Source organism: Pogonomyrmex barbatus, unplaced genomic scaffold, assembly GCF_055798465.1.
Source record: "Pogonomyrmex barbatus isolate J1 unplaced genomic scaffold, ASM5579846v1 scaffold14, whole genome shotgun sequence".
Taxonomy (NCBI): Eukaryota; Metazoa; Arthropoda; class Insecta; order Hymenoptera; family Formicidae; genus Pogonomyrmex; species Pogonomyrmex barbatus.
In genome coordinates, this window is record NW_028297110.1 from 3894855 (window position 1) to 3910844 (window position 15990).

At 30.2% G+C, this 15990-nt stretch overlaps 1 protein-coding gene across 6 annotated transcripts in view; it reads left to right on the plus strand.

The window, feature by feature from the left end:
- cnn (phosphodiesterase 4D interacting protein centrosomin) overlaps window positions 1-15990 on the plus strand; it is a 29230-nt gene that overhangs the window by 11322 nt on the left and 1918 nt on the right. For 2 of the 6 annotated variants that reach the window (XM_011634708.3, XM_011634706.3), the window contains exons 3-13: window positions 6505-6776; window positions 7237-7408; window positions 7544-7683; window positions 8223-8633; window positions 9068-9283; window positions 9354-9671; window positions 12842-12949; window positions 13585-14844; window positions 15014-15301; window positions 15374-15598; window positions 15682-15885. In XM_011634708.3, coding sequence (XP_011633010.2) covers window positions 6505-6776; window positions 7237-7408; window positions 7544-7683; window positions 8223-8633; window positions 9068-9283; window positions 9354-9671; window positions 12842-12949; window positions 13585-14844; window positions 15014-15301; window positions 15374-15598; window positions 15682-15885 — 3614 coding nt within the window. Of the gene's footprint in view, window positions 1-987; window positions 1081-4240; window positions 4466-6504; window positions 6777-7236; window positions 7409-7543; window positions 7684-8222; window positions 8634-9067; window positions 9284-9353; window positions 9672-12841; window positions 12950-13584; window positions 14845-15013; window positions 15302-15373; window positions 15599-15681; window positions 15886-15990 lie in introns of those variants that run through there. The other 4 variants (XM_089072784.1, XM_011634709.3, XM_011634707.3 and 1 more) reach the window with 4 other exon arrangements.

Below are 15990 nucleotides of genomic sequence, written 5' to 3' on the forward strand. Positions count from 1 at the left end.
GAAAGCAATGATGCAACGTAATTTAAGAGTAATAAGAAGAATAGGAACAGAAATAAGACTCAAATACCCATGTCTTTCCTCCATCTAGATGGAGCAGAATCGCGGAAGCTGCTGGAGCTCATTTTTTATTTATAATTCTTAATTAAAAAGAAAGATACGTAAGGAAAGATACGTAATGTGACACTGTGGCCGCCTAATTGTATCCCATACCGTGGTGTAAGGGCAATGAACTGTCTTATTCGGGCAACGACGTCGACGAGTATAGTAACGTTTCGCACAATGTTCTGTCAATTTTTACGTTTCCGCGTCTTATTCCGCGGATCTGTTTAAGACTTTCGGAGGTTCTGCTTGGTAAAAGTTAGCTTAGAGATCGAACACACTACAGAAAATTTGAAATACTGTACACACAAAATTATATACGCAATAATATAATATAATTATATACGCAAAATGAACTTTTGAAGTTAAAAATATACACGAATTGAGATAAATTTGATCTTTTAAACTCCTCTTTTATTTGTAGATATTATTTAAGATTAATCATTAAATAATTCTCTCTTGCTAATTTTTGTCAATTTTTCGACGTAAACGAAAATTTGTTGACATTAATTTTTTTGTTTTTTAAATTTTATCTGAAATGCTTAATCTTTTTTTTTTTTTTTTTCCAATTGTGAGAGTGTCAGTTTTATAGAGATTTAAAAATCTGAAAGAGTCTTAACTCCTCGACCCAAATTTTATGATTTATTTCTCGTCATTGTAACAATCTAGCAGGGTTCAAATTATATCAATTGGAACACATCCGCACTTTGATTCAGCTCTCAAGGGGATCTAAAATGGTAAAATGGTCAAGGTCATGAATGCATTGCACATCGTAAAAACGAAATAGCGCATAAGATTGATGTAAGCAACGTTAATAACGTCTTCTAATCCTATTAAAACGATTGTTTGTATCGTCTGAAAAATGTCTACCGCGATCTCGTGTTACAGGAAGCGAGCATTTATTTCGGGGGTTCAGAAGCGCGTTCATGACGATGAGGTAGGGGAACCACTCGAACGACACAAACGAAGTGGCGAGACGTAGTATGTATTTATTTCTGTAACACAGAAGAAAAATATAATTTTGTATTTATTTTTAAGTCTATGCAACTTAGCTTTCAGAAAGAATATTTTTATATTTAATACATAATTAGAAAATTATTTTTTATATTTGCGAATCGTAATTCTCATTATTATCAGATTCCAAAGTTCATATTTCTAATTTATTATACTTTGTATCAGCAGTTTATAAACATAAAACTTTTAAACTTTTCGATTTATAATTTCTTATGATTAATCTAGAAAGTTGAAAACATTAGTGTTAAGAGAATTCTTAAGTATCATCAAATAAATTTCATTAAGATAATTGGACCAAGTAACTTTGAAATTTCTCAATTGAGAATAATTTAAAGATACATAAAAGATATATATATTGTACATGTATCTTTTATGTTGTATTTAAAATATATAAACGTAATCAATGATTATGATGATTTATAATTTATATAAGTAAACAATATATTAAAAAATTAAAATATTAAATGTTCACTCGCAGAAAGTAATCTGAAATATAAAATTAAATTAATCAGCTTTCCTTCCTTGATTATTCTAAGATATATTTTATAGGAATTATGCAATATTGTATGTACTAATTTTTTTAATGTTTACATCATATGGTAGTGACGTAAACTTTTGTCCTGATGAGATTAGTATTTTTAATGCGTTATGAAATGACATGTAAGATTCATTTCTTGACTGAAGTGAAATCGACTTTCCATTTCTACAAATTTCACATCCTACTGATAAGCAGACACGTAGTCTATTGGAGAAGTCTCGAGTGTCGTCGAGCCCATAAGCACGTGGCGTCGCGCCCTACTAGTTGGCCTCTCAAAATAAACGATATCGTTTGTTTCTAATCCAGGTCTACCGTAGGAATTATTGGCCAGCTTCTTGTTACCCGGAGATGAGCGAGCCAAAGCTTCAGCTTTAATTTTGCGCTTTCTCTCTACTAGAGACAAGTACCCGTCGTTCAAAATCAAGCGACGCTCAATAAGAAGCTATTTCGCGGATGATGGTTAACGTGGGATGACTCATATATAAGCGACCATTGTAATGTGCCAGATGTAACGTATTAATAGAATACAAATTCTGGCTTAACGATCCTAAATAACAATTCTTTTCGTGAAACTTGATGATCGATTATTAAAAAAATTGCATATCTTGTTTTTTAAATTATTATATAATATGCTTCTATATTCTTATGGTTTCTCAGATTTTGAAGCATTATTTAAAACATGAAAAATTATCTTATTTGAATGAGAGTTGGAGAGAAAAATTTTATGATTCCTCTTATCGAGATTGATATTAATTTTTATTAATTTCCATGTTGAAAAAAGGTTTGAATGAATTATTTAATGATTTAATTAAAGTATTAAGCAAAATCGGTTATACACACACACACACACACACACACACACACACACACACACACACACACACACACACACACACACACACACACACCATATTATTAATTTAATTTTATCTTATAATTTTATATTTTTTTTATTTAATTTTATACTTATCTTACAATTTTTTTATGAACTCAGTCAAACGCAACTAATTAGTTTCGCTTGATGTGTTTCGCTCGTGTTTTATCTAAGAAGTCTATTTATTGAATTTGCACTTGATTTTCTTGATCAGCTATTAGTTATTTCTTAATTATTGAGGTCATAATCTAGAATACTAGTAATTAAATAACAAAAGCGACGGGAGGTATTCGCTTTCAGGAATATTCTCATCGAGCCGAAATTGAGGACAGCGGAAGTCTGAGGCGGCCGGTAAGATTTTAATTGCCGGCCGGGGACTGACCAGATCGGAGATCTGGAGAGAGTGGAGGCCCGCGAAGCGGAGAAGCTGACCTGCCAAAATAAAGATAGTTTAAACCGTTCTGGCCTAAATCTGTCATCTATAAATACGCGAGCTCTCGCTCTCTCGCTTCGCGGCATCTACTCGCTGGCGCGAATCGATATCGCAGTTACATTTCTGCCGAAAATCGCGGGGCCTGTCGCGAAAACGGCACCGTCTGGCTCGACCAGACAGGAAATAGATTTGTTTCGTTGGGCGCACAAAGCTTTCGCGTCTCTTCTGGCTTCTTCACGCTCTCGAGTTCCCCCGAGCTTTTTACGCCGACTATTAAGATACACGTGATGGCTTTCGATGACTGTTGAAAAACGAATTTATGTTTAAACATTGACATGACGGTATTAATTTTTGTGCTCTCAAGGAAGTTCTCGTACTCATAAAATTTTCCTTCTCCTTTGTCCCGAGAGAAAGATATATCTAGAAAAGTTATTTTCCTTTGTTTAATTTAACAACGCGCAAATGAACAAATGATGCGGAATATATTTTTTTCTCATCATGAATATGATATGAATCAGATTTGATACGTAATTATCATGATTTTTAATGTGCGGAATCAGGAAATTTAGGATGTCGCGGATAATTATCTTTGCCAGTCGCCGTTCTAAGCGTAGAATGATATTTTGGATACGAAGAGTATGGAGAACGTGCGTATCGTTAATTAAGGCGAGATGGATCACTTAGCATGTTCCACCGGAAAATAACCGTTTCTAAGTAGCTTACGCAATTTCTGCATGAGCTTGTCGCGATTATCATATGAATCACGTCGGACGTTGCTTTACGCACTTTACCATCTTTACTATAAATCTATTTTCTTTCAACTCTAATTATGAATGAATTATAGAATTATAGAAGATATAGAATTTTTTAATTTTGTTACATAAGAAATACTGTTATAATTGATAGTGAAAATTTAAAAGAGATTTGTATATAAAATGATCAAAGTCACTCCTTCATAGATCTCTTAATTTTAATAAATGAAGAAAATTCTTTTCTATTTTTGCTTATCTATTTTATAATAGATTTAGAAGTAGACTTTATCACGAACTTGATAAAATTTGTAAAAAATTAAATCCATGAAATTTTCGCTTAAATGTCAATGCTACACTTGCCGTCCTTTGTGCGCGAAAGGATAGGATATTTCATTCACGCTTTTCGGAATGATCTATTCGAAAATGCATATGCGTGGATGTCCGGCCTTCGTGAGATACATCTATACGACATCACACGCGCATTTCGAACATAATTTTAACCACAAGTTATAGCCTTGTGTCTTCGGTGTAGCTTGTTGTTCTGTCGCAGTTAGTGTTTGTGCAGCCGTCGTGTGATCTCCTTTGTGGGGCGATGTCTCACTCGGTCCCTTTCGCAATTTCGTATGTACGTTTAAAAATGTAACGACTTCAAAAACGCGCTCTTCGTGGAATGGGATGCGGTAGGTCGCAGCTGAGACCTTTTCTCCACCCGAAAAATCTCGAGGGCGAGCCAGTAAGGATCGAAGTCATGTTCGGTATGCCAGATTTTATAAGATATACGATTTCTCACTTGCGTTTGATTATTGCTGGTTAGCGTTCGAATCGACGTTAAACGTAATGAGAGCGCGCTAAATATTATAAAATCCCGATTTTATAATTATGGTACATTGATAAATTGTGCCAAATCAAGCCATAGACATTGCAACAACGAAGGACACTGTAGTAGTGCCGACAATTTGCTTTCTGTTCGTTAGCAATTGCTAGCAAGCAAGTGATAAACGAGAGTAGCTCTAAGGACCACGGTTCTCTTTGAATGTACGAAGAGAATGAGAAGAAGGAGAAGAAAAGAGCAAAGAAAAGGGAGAAGAAACGATCATTAATTCTTTCAAAGCTTCAAAATTGCAAACATTACGGACCATTTACAAGCATTCTTGCAATTATCTAAATTATAAGAAGTTTTTGTACGCATAATTGTAATGATTATTTTTATAGAGTAAATAAAATAAAATAAATATTACACTGGTTGCTTTCTTATAGAAAATGATATATAAATGTAGTCGAATTTTGCTTACAAATAAAATGGAGAGATAAATTAGTTAATTTATTTATGTGCCAGATTTTTTTTGGAATATTTATCCTCCAACACGAAAGTGTTAAAAAGAATATTTTGGCGCTCGTTAATATGCGCCAAAATAATTTAATTTCAAAGGTGCATGGCAACGGCGCCGTCTTGCAAAGTGGATTTGGCATCGGTTAGATTTGCCTAGACAGACTAAAAATGAACTAATTGATTCGACAGATGCTTATCTGAAAATTATTTTAAAAAATAATATAATGTGAATTATTTGAAATTCACATACAAATTATAAAAATTTTTTCTGCTATCTTACTTAGATACATAAAATTAAAAAAGGATTGAGACAAATACAAATTAATGATGTTTTATAAAATTAATTAAAAAAATATTGACGAAATTAAAAATACACGCTTTTGAAATAATTCTCTGAATAAATAGATAAACATATGTAAATAATTATTTAAAATCTGTAGAATTAACTAGAAATGTTTCTGTATTTTTTAGGAAATATATAAGTATATAAAATTCTTGTAAAAAAATACATATTGGGAATAATCGAATGATATTCTTTTATTTGTATCGTTCTATTTGCGACATCGAACGTGGAAAATCGAGTATTTCAAGATGATCAATTTCGGGTTTAACGCGGCACATACGGGATATCGTGGTTATTCAAAATTCATACGGACCTCATCAGCACGTGCCGGAAATGATGCAGCCATAGTTAGGAACGTGATTATTGGAGTGACAGATACAAAATTGAGGTTGAAGGCAAACCTATCCTCGCTGGCCTTGCACGTAATATCATCGTATTGCTCTCTTTTAAGGTACCGCGTGCGGAACACATTGCTGACGCAATTTAACGCGAAGAATTAACATTCGAGGAACAACTAGAGCAATGAGTTGCTTGTTAGTAATAATTATTTTAATTGTATTACGTAAATAATTTATAATTTGTTTACTTAAATATGTTTATAATGTTAGGAAAACATGTTCAGTTCAGTTTCATCGAATAGTAATTTTATTTAAATATCTAATCGAAATGTACACACATAATGATAAAAAAATATAACTTATATTCTTTTATAATTAATTTTTGTATTACTTAACCTTTATAATTAAAGATAATCGAATTACTGAATTGAATAAAAGAATCCAAATAATACAAATATTAGTTTACACGTTATTTTTTATTCGTGAAGAATTAAAATGTTTTAATGCTATCGAATTTAATGATTTATTATCTATTTATTATCTTTATCATTAATAATTAATATATAATTTTATGTTTTTTAAATTATTGGAAAAATTATTAATTGTTATAAATATTATTTAGATATATAGTATATAAATATATGCAAGCAAGAATTATTAACTAATGTTGAAGAATGTATAATGATTTATTCATATAATTTAATGATTGTTCATATTAATATGTTTGTTTTGTACACATGTTTAACGAATTTAAACTTATTTGCTAGTAAATATTTGTTTCAGGTGGAAACACAAGAGCATATGGTGAAAATTCTTCTGGAGACAAAGACGGAACATTGATGGCACAATCAGGAGGTGGTGGAGGAGGCGGTGGAGGTGGTGGAGGAGTAGGTTACGGTAGAACTATAAAGGAATACGAAGATGAGTTGAGCAACTTGAAAAAGGAAAACTTCCAGCTTAAATTGCGAATTTATTTTCTGGAAGAGAGAAATCCTGCGAGAAATGGCATCAGTTCTTCTGACGAGGATGTAATCAAGACGAATGTAGAATTAAAGGTTAATTAATATTTGATTTGTTTATTTAAAAATACAATTTATTTCCGTATAATCAAAAAGAATAAAAATTTTCTTAACAAAATTAATAAAATATATAAAATACAATATTTTATATAATTGTTTCATAATTTGTTTTCAAGAAAAATATCTGATCATATTCAAGAAATATTTTCCAAGTATGTTCGAGTAGATATCCACTTAACGAATTTTTATTATTTGTATCTGTTTATTATTTATATCTGTTTTTATGACATTGTCAATATCAACTTATTTTGTATCAGTCCTATTAGCTCGTTTCTATCATAGCACATTTGTTATTTTGGATGTGATACTTTGAAAATATGAAAAATTATGAAAAATATAATTATGTATTATGTAAAACCTGTAAATCATACAATTTTACCGTTTTATTATAATTATTAAATAATTATTAACGATGAAATCATGATATTATTTTTAGGAGGAATTGGAGAAGTTAAAGAAGGAATTAATGGAGAAGCAGGTTCTTCTTAATCAAGCAGCCAGAGCTTTTAAGTTATATGAAGAACAGAAAGCAGCAACTTCTCGGACTCAAGAACAATATCAGCAATCGCTTGAAAAAGAACGAGAAAAAGTTACTAAGCTTGAGAGAGGTAAGAGAAATTGTTTTGTTTGCTATATAATTTAGCATAGAAATATTTAAAATATTTGTATTCAATATACATTTTATTTATTTTAATTTAAGTTTTTTTTTTCGAAGCATTATATATAAATATCTTTTTGATCAGAACTAGCAGAGTATCGAGAAAGGGAAATAGATACATCCATATATTATAAGGAAACATTCGGCATTACTCCGGAGCAGGCATTAAAAAATGCAGAAAAGTTACGGCAGATGGAAGAATTAGTGTCTTCTCTAGAAACAGAGGTATGTTTATATAGAATGAATGTTAATAATTAACACTGTTAACAAATTTTTATAAGAATATTTATAAATCTGTATTAGTTTGAGACATAGCAAAATTTAATATTATAAATTTCTTATTAATTTTCTTTTAATTTTTTGTTATTACAGTAATTTGTTAATGATAAAGATATACGTGTGCTATATAATTATAAGAAAATAATATTTCTGTAGATAATATTTTCAGATAGGAAAATTATTTTTTAAAAATAATATACATATTTATTTATTTATTTATTTATTTATTATTTATAGATAAATGTTTATTGTCGATATCGAGGCCGCGTTTTGCATTTTGTCTCACTGATAGATAATAACTTTGATATGTCATGGGAAAAACGGAAGGAATCAGATAGTACGCATAAATATTTTTTTCTTATGTCTCTTTTAAAAATTTGATATGAATAATTTGTTTTTTGTTTTATTGTACAACATTCATAAAGAAAAGATATAAAATAGAGCTTGCAATATTTGTCCAATAAGTGATATATGACACGATTTAGGTGAAACAGATAACTGGCAGTTTGGAAGAGGAGCGAAACTGGGCTCAGGAACTTGAGAATGAGAGAGATCAGTTTAGAGAACGATTAGATGTAGAAACGCGACTGCGAGAAAAGCAAGATAGTGATCGAATAAATAATCTTGAACAACTACGCGATGAGATAAAGGAGTTGAAGGATCAATTATTCAAGAAGGATTCCATCGTGCAACAATACAAAAACGATCTTGCCGAACGGGATAGAATGCTCAAACAGAAGAACGCGTTGCTAAATGAAAAGAGTCAGGCATATGAAGAAATCAGCCAAGTATCCGAAAAGAGGAAAAAACAAATTATTCAGTTGAGAGCATCCGTGAAAACACGTGACGATGCCCTTACAGAAATAAACAATAAGCATCGTGCATTATTATCACAGGTATATGAATTAAATTGATTTTTATATTGCTTAAATAAATTAGCATTAGATTCTTAGATTGTTGTTTTATATTTAAAGAAATTTGTTGAATTTTGAGACAGAGGTATTAATTAGTTTATGATTCAGTATGATTCACTTATGATTCTTTTAGAACACATATACAATATTATTGTTCTTTTTTATATTAAATATTCTTTATTGTTAATGTTTATTAATAATATATATAATAAATATATTTTAAAACATAAAAGGCACATTTAATATTAGATATATAATGTGATATAATACTTGCTGCAGAGATAGAAAGAGGAGAACAAAATCTCAAAATTATATGAATATTAAAGATATCATAAATTTTTTATTTGCATTTCTTATTATAGTTATTATAATTATATCCATTGTAATTTATAATTATTATCTATTATGCTTTCTAGTGCGAAAATAGCTATGGTAAGCGTTCACCGCCCAGTAGTCCCTCAGCTTTAACTTCGTTGACGAATTATCTGTCACCATCCATGGACCAGAAAGTATCTTGTGTTCAAAATATAACGAAGTGTGATGCTGATGATTACGAATCCAATAAAGAAAAAGCATCGAGTTTGAGTTCACCATTAGACAGAGATGCCAAGGAAATTAAGAGTCTTATAAAGGTTAATAAAACATTCTAAATATATTATCTAATCTATATATAAGATAATTTGATTTAACTGAAAGTTTAAGTTGCAGGAACTGGAAGAAAGAGATAATAAATTAAAACAGCAGGAGGAGATTAGGAAGCAGTTGATATTAAAATTATGCAATGCTCAGAAGCAAGTAGAAAATTCAGAACAGAAATTAAAAAAGATGGAAAGCGAGTATCAGAAGGCTATTAGAGCGATACAGGGCTTTATGGAGCGCGAGCAACAAATGCGGGATGCAGATTCCCATAAAGAACAGCAGACGGAATTGCGCAAGAGAAGGAACAGCAATGGCCCCGTCTCGTTGAAGGATCTCGGTGTTAAGAACGCAGATGATCTTGAAAACGAATCCTACAAACAGGTCAATATTCATCTTTGATTTTGTTTATCAATTTCTACGTTTCAGAATTAAATATGTTTTACACTTGGATCTTTAAATTATTAGGAAATAATGATGCCTTTAAGTATTATTTGAAATCCTGAAACGTAGAGATATGTTTTATCTGCTGAGAAGCATGATTAGGTAGTTAGTACATTAAATACTTCTTTCTTTCAGAATCTTTAAATTCATCTAACTTCTAGTTCTCCTTTTCTACTTTAGGCCATCGTTTTTATGACTGCATGATCCCTACTGCTTTAAATTATTTTACTTGACAACTGCTTTTTTCAGTGCAGGAATGATTTACTGTATAATATCCTATTTCAAAATCTATCTCTAATTTAATTATCTTGTTCTGCTCAAAGTTTTTGTACATATTTTTTTAATTATTTTTTATAATATATAATATATTATAGGATATGCTGAATAGATTTTAATAGTGCATTGCTTATTGCAGTTTATTGTAACAATTACGTTCAGAATACATAGCCGATTATATATTTATTCTTTATTACTTGTGCATAACAATTTTAATAGTTTATCCGAATAATATTTATATTTTTGACAATTAACTTAAAAGTTAATTCGTTTCTGCAGCATAGATTTTTATTGATAATATTTTAAAGAATTGTTGGGATAAGGTGTTACATAGTTTTTTTTTCTAAAATTTACTATTTAATATTTATTTTAATTTTAGTATTTAATTAATAGATAATAGAACTTTTTTTACACAAGCTATAGGATTTATGTATCTACATGAATTAATGTAGGATAAAAAAATCTCAACAGATGTACAGGATCTTAATATTTTTTATTATAAAAAATTTTTTACTACAATATATTAGATTAAATGTTTTTAACTGTTAAATATTTTTTAATGCCTTTTTATATTATTACATCCAATTGCAAATGAGATTACATCTTTTTATGTAATATTTATATAATACTTCAGATTTCATATTTTATTGAACTTCTTTTATGCTTATTTATTTAAACTTTACAGAAAGTGAAAGTAAAACAGATGATTTTACAGAATTTATATTGTATATGGAAGTACATTATTTTATCAAAATTTATAAATTTTGAAAGACAGGGTGTCATTAATTTTAGGACGTATAGAAAATAAATTGTGTAATAGAGATATATTAACTTACACCGTTTATATAAATAATTAGAATTTAAGTAAAGAAAAGACTTGATTTATTAAATATTTACAGAACGATATTGGAACTATTATTTTTTTAATTTTTTTTTATTATTTTTTAGTACCTTTTTAGTACCTTTATCATATATCTCTTCCATAGTTCCTTTAATAGGTTTTTCTCCTTTGGTCTTATTTTACAAAGTTTTTCCGTTATAATTTTATATTATAAAGTTTCTTGAGGAAAATTCCGTCTCAACTTTAGTCGGAGAAATTTTTTGGAGTTCTGAAGCGCGACTCGTCTGGTATCTCCGGAATACCGTGCGGGAAGACGCGGTCGTTGTCTATTAATAGAGATCGTCTTTTCTCGCGGCTTCTTACGACCTATGAGTTGCGATACGTGGCAGTCCTCATACGAAAATTCATCTCGACCGATCAGCCGCCGCAGTCGCGGTAGCATCGAACGAATAATAATACAAGAATACAACAACGAACAACAACGAGATAGATTCGCTGATTGTTGAGCTTTCGACGATACCAGATGAGAACGACTCGCGTCTGCATGTTCTGGAAATAGCGCATGATTGGTAACTCTTAACGCAGCGTAGCGAGAGGAAGTCATTACTTGTCCTACATGAATAAATTGAGAGAATACAAAGAGATAGTCATAATTTGTGGAAATATACAAAATATATTTTTAAAAATTTACATAGAAAAGTGAAGAAATCTTGTTAATAATTACACTTCATAAAAGCAATTTAGAATAAATTGATAATTATAATGTGTAGGCAGTTGATATTGGCATAGTCTCTATATTAAAGGATATTCACCAGTGCTGATCGCACTAGCACTGACGTAGAGTATCTATTTGCAAGTTAATTGATTGATTGCCGCTTTCATTGCTGCTCCATTCTAGTTGAATTAAAAATTCAACAACAACTAAATATGTTTTCCTGTCTGTGCGCTTCAATGCGGATGGAGGTAGGTATAGTGTTGGCGAGTGCTATCATTGACTGCTATCTTGATATTTTTATTAAGAATGCTTATCATATTTAGCTGAGCTTTATGAATTTCTTCTCTGAAATGTGTTTTTTTTATAAATGCATGTATTATAAATCAAAATCAGAAAATATTTTAAACTGAAATATTAATCAATACTAAATTATTTGAGTAAATATTGTTAAACACTTGACGAATTAATTGGCTTTTTCAGAAATAACATATATTTCAAAACAATAAAAATGTAATTTTTATGCTATGTGTATAACTTTAATGCCAATATTTTAAATATGCATAAAAAATATAAAAATTATTGATTTTTAAAATTAAATGATTTTTAAAAGGTTCAATCTGAAATAAAAGTTATATCTTTTTTAATAAAATTTAAGAATTTTCAATTATTTAAAAATTATTTAGATATAATTATAAAATTAACACAAAACGTATATTACATGCAAACATAAAAATGTATATTATAAAATTGTAATATTTGTGTCAATGATTAAAGACTATTTCTTTGATGAATTAAATCATACTTTTTAAATTATTTTCTGTTCTATATATTTTTTTATATGTAAAAACGTTGCTATCATTTATCAAAGAAAATAAAACTCTTTATATATTGTATGTTGAAGCAATTTTGTTCTAAGATTTTTTTTTATTATATAAATCTTAAAGTGACATATTTCTTCATTAAGAAAGACAATAGGAAAAATGACAAGAAATGTATTTTCCTTTTAGGGACCAGCAATTATCACACTAGTACCGCCGCGACGTTGGTCTAAGAAAACGAAAAGTTAACAAATTATTGTAACTGTTTCCCTGCGCATGAATGTAAAACTTGCATGTAACGTTTTTGTGCTTTCTTCTATTTGTCAATTTTTTGAAAGGTCTATTATACATGAAGTTGATTTCACTGTAATCAAAATTATATATTTGAATAAAGTATTCTCAGTGAACCAATAATGTTTTGAGAGTTTTATTGATATGAAATGATACTTTATGCTTGCAGCAACGTTTTGAAGAAATGGAAAACAAGATTAGCGACTTGCGAGACCAAATCGAGACAATAAAAGCTGAGAAGAATCTTCTGGAAAAACGAACGCAAGTCGAATGTAAGGTACGTCATAATGCAAATATAATTTTATATATTATAAATATATAAAATATATATAAATATATATAAATATATAATATTTTATATATTGTAAAAAATTATCAGTCTTAATATATTAAAGATCTAATAATTGAATAACGTTTTTTATCATCGACTGTATAATTCTGAATAGATATTGTAGATATTATTTTAAACAACATCTGTAATATTAAATAAAATATTAATTTAGAGGCAAAGTGTTGAATGTTATAAGAAGAAAATAATTAATATAAAAATAATTGATGTTTATATTGTAATTGTGTGTTTAAAAATATGTTTTATTATTCTTGCATATATATTATGTTTTTATTTATTAAATCCAATTCTTAACTATTATACAAAATTTATAATCTATCTCTGTTTAATTTATAATTCTCTGTTATAATTGTCATTGTCTATGTAACATATATAATTTCTATTATCGAAAGAACATATAACTTTCAATTAATAATTTTAATTTTAATTTATTGTATTTTTATTTGTATATTTACAGATTTTTAAATAAAATATATGTTATAAATATATTTAATAATTCTATATAAGAAATATTATTTGGTTTTATGAAAATCTCAAATTAACTTTTTTTTTTTTCATTATAGGAACTTCAAGTTCGTCTTTTAGATAAAGAACAAAAAATCGAGATTCTAGAAATGGAGAAACAGATTATTACAGAAGACTTAAAGGACAAAATCGCCGAGCTCGATAAACTGAGATACACCGACGCAAACAGTGTAGATGAAGTTACCACCACTAATTATCGCGACGATACTCTGGGAAGAGAAGATTTGCTTGAGCAATTGAATCAACAAAATGCTGAGATCGAAGAAAAGAACCGCAAGATCGAACAATTGACAAAGGAACTGCAGATGACAACTCAGAATCTACAGATGTTGGTCAATACAGAACTCTGGAGCAAGAATAAGGAAATTGCTAAGCTACATAATCATATGACAGCATCGTACAGTCACGATAAAAATCGTAATAAACCCGAAACAGTCCAGGAAGTCGATAACAGCTTGCAGTTGACGAATTTGATACGTGAACTTAACGAGATTGGTGTCAAAGTTAATTTCACGAATGAGATTGTCCAACTCGATTACATCAATGGAAACGAAACAGTAAACGTAAAAACATTAAATGAATTCGTTCAGAGGCTAACGAGTCAGCGAAACGATTTAGAGAAGGAAGTAGACTATCTGAAATGGCTAAAACTCGTATCAAAGCCTGATATCGCTGCGGAGATTGATGGTTGTGGTAACGAGACAGAACGGGCAAAGAAATATTGCGAGCTGCTGCGCACGCATTTGAAGGATCTGGTGAAGTTCATGAAGGAAATGCTCAAAAATACCGATCGTGCGGATACCATTGGTAACGAACACAAGAAACTTGTATTGGAGGTTCTGCTCAACTCCAAGATATTATCGGATGATTTCGTGCGCGCTCTTGAAGGCATGAGTGTGCAAGACGATGTAGTTGTGAATGATAGAATCGACGGATCTGTGAAAAGAAGTCGATCCGAAAACGTAATGGACATGTCAAAAAATCAGGGATCGCAGTCTGAAAGATCGGATTCTGAAACGTTCTCGGAACCCGATAGAACCGTTTCAATGGCCAGAATTGGTCTGCAGGAGAAGCAACACAAGAACTTGAGCCGTTCCAGATTCACAAAATACACCAAAACTTGCAGCGACTCCGAGGACTCCGCGGATTATGTGCCTTATTATAAGACGTATCAGAACGATCTCAGCGATTTAGACGCGAGCCATCAGATACAAGAGTTGAAAGAAACGAATAATATGTTGTATTCTGAACTTAACGCTTTAAGGAACGATTTAGTTACGAAAATTTCTTTCGATTTTGTAAGTGTATATTTTTGTATATTTTTAGCTCGTGTATTGGTTAGCTTAATGCGTTGTCAAACGAAACAATTTGTTTAAAAATTAATGTATTCTTTAATTGGAAGTTGAAGTGTGAATTTATCCTGATAATTTATGAATATATAATATAGAAGTTGAATTTTATTTGCAGGTAATCGAAGAAAAATTAACGCCGTTCATTACTAAGTTAGAGAAATCACAAAGATTTTGTGAAAAATTACAAACTTCTTTAGAAAAAAGAATACATGAGTTCCATATGTTGAGAAAGGAGAACAAGCAGAATAGTATTCGCAAGACACAATTAGAGAAAAAGATTAATGACGTCGAGCAAATGGCGAGTGAAATTACCAAGCAGAAAGTTGAATTTCTACAGTATAAAGAAAACACAGAAAGAAAAACTACAGAAACCCTTGTAATACTCAACAAAGAAAACGAATCGGTAAGCGTATATTACTTTTTACACTAGTTATTAAAAGTCGCAAAAAATTTTGATTATTTGATAATTGTTTAGCTACGAGCGAGAATTAAACAACTGGAGGAAGAAACGGAAACTGCTAAAGCAACTATATCCATACTCAGAAAAGAACTGGATCATCTTACTCTTTCACATAGTCAGATACTCGTGGAGAATACCAAATTAACGAACGATAAGTTAAGACTCGAACAAGATATAAGGAAAATGGAGAATCGATACGATACGACTGTTCGTTCGCTACATGACAAATTTAGCAAAGAGGTAAGCAGAGCTGCATTAGTTTATGGAAGTGTTCCCCCTGTGTGTGTGTCATTACTAATACATAATATGACGTCGCCGTATAGATATGTGATCTCAATCAGATCAACGATTTGCATAGAGCAAGAGTGCAAGAACTCGAAACGGTGAATAAAGAGTTCAGAAGACACATGGCGGTGTGCGAAGTTAGCGATTCAGCGGCGAGCTCAAGTGGCGTATCGTCAATACCCACGGACGCCACGCTCAAACAAACTTGCGATGATATTCTGCAGGAATATCAACCGTATAACGTTAGTTGCTCGCTGTATTTTAGTGTTAAACGGCTGTGTGATTTTTAATTTTATTTAAATATATTAAAAATGAACAACATATATAAATAAATTGTTCATTTTTAA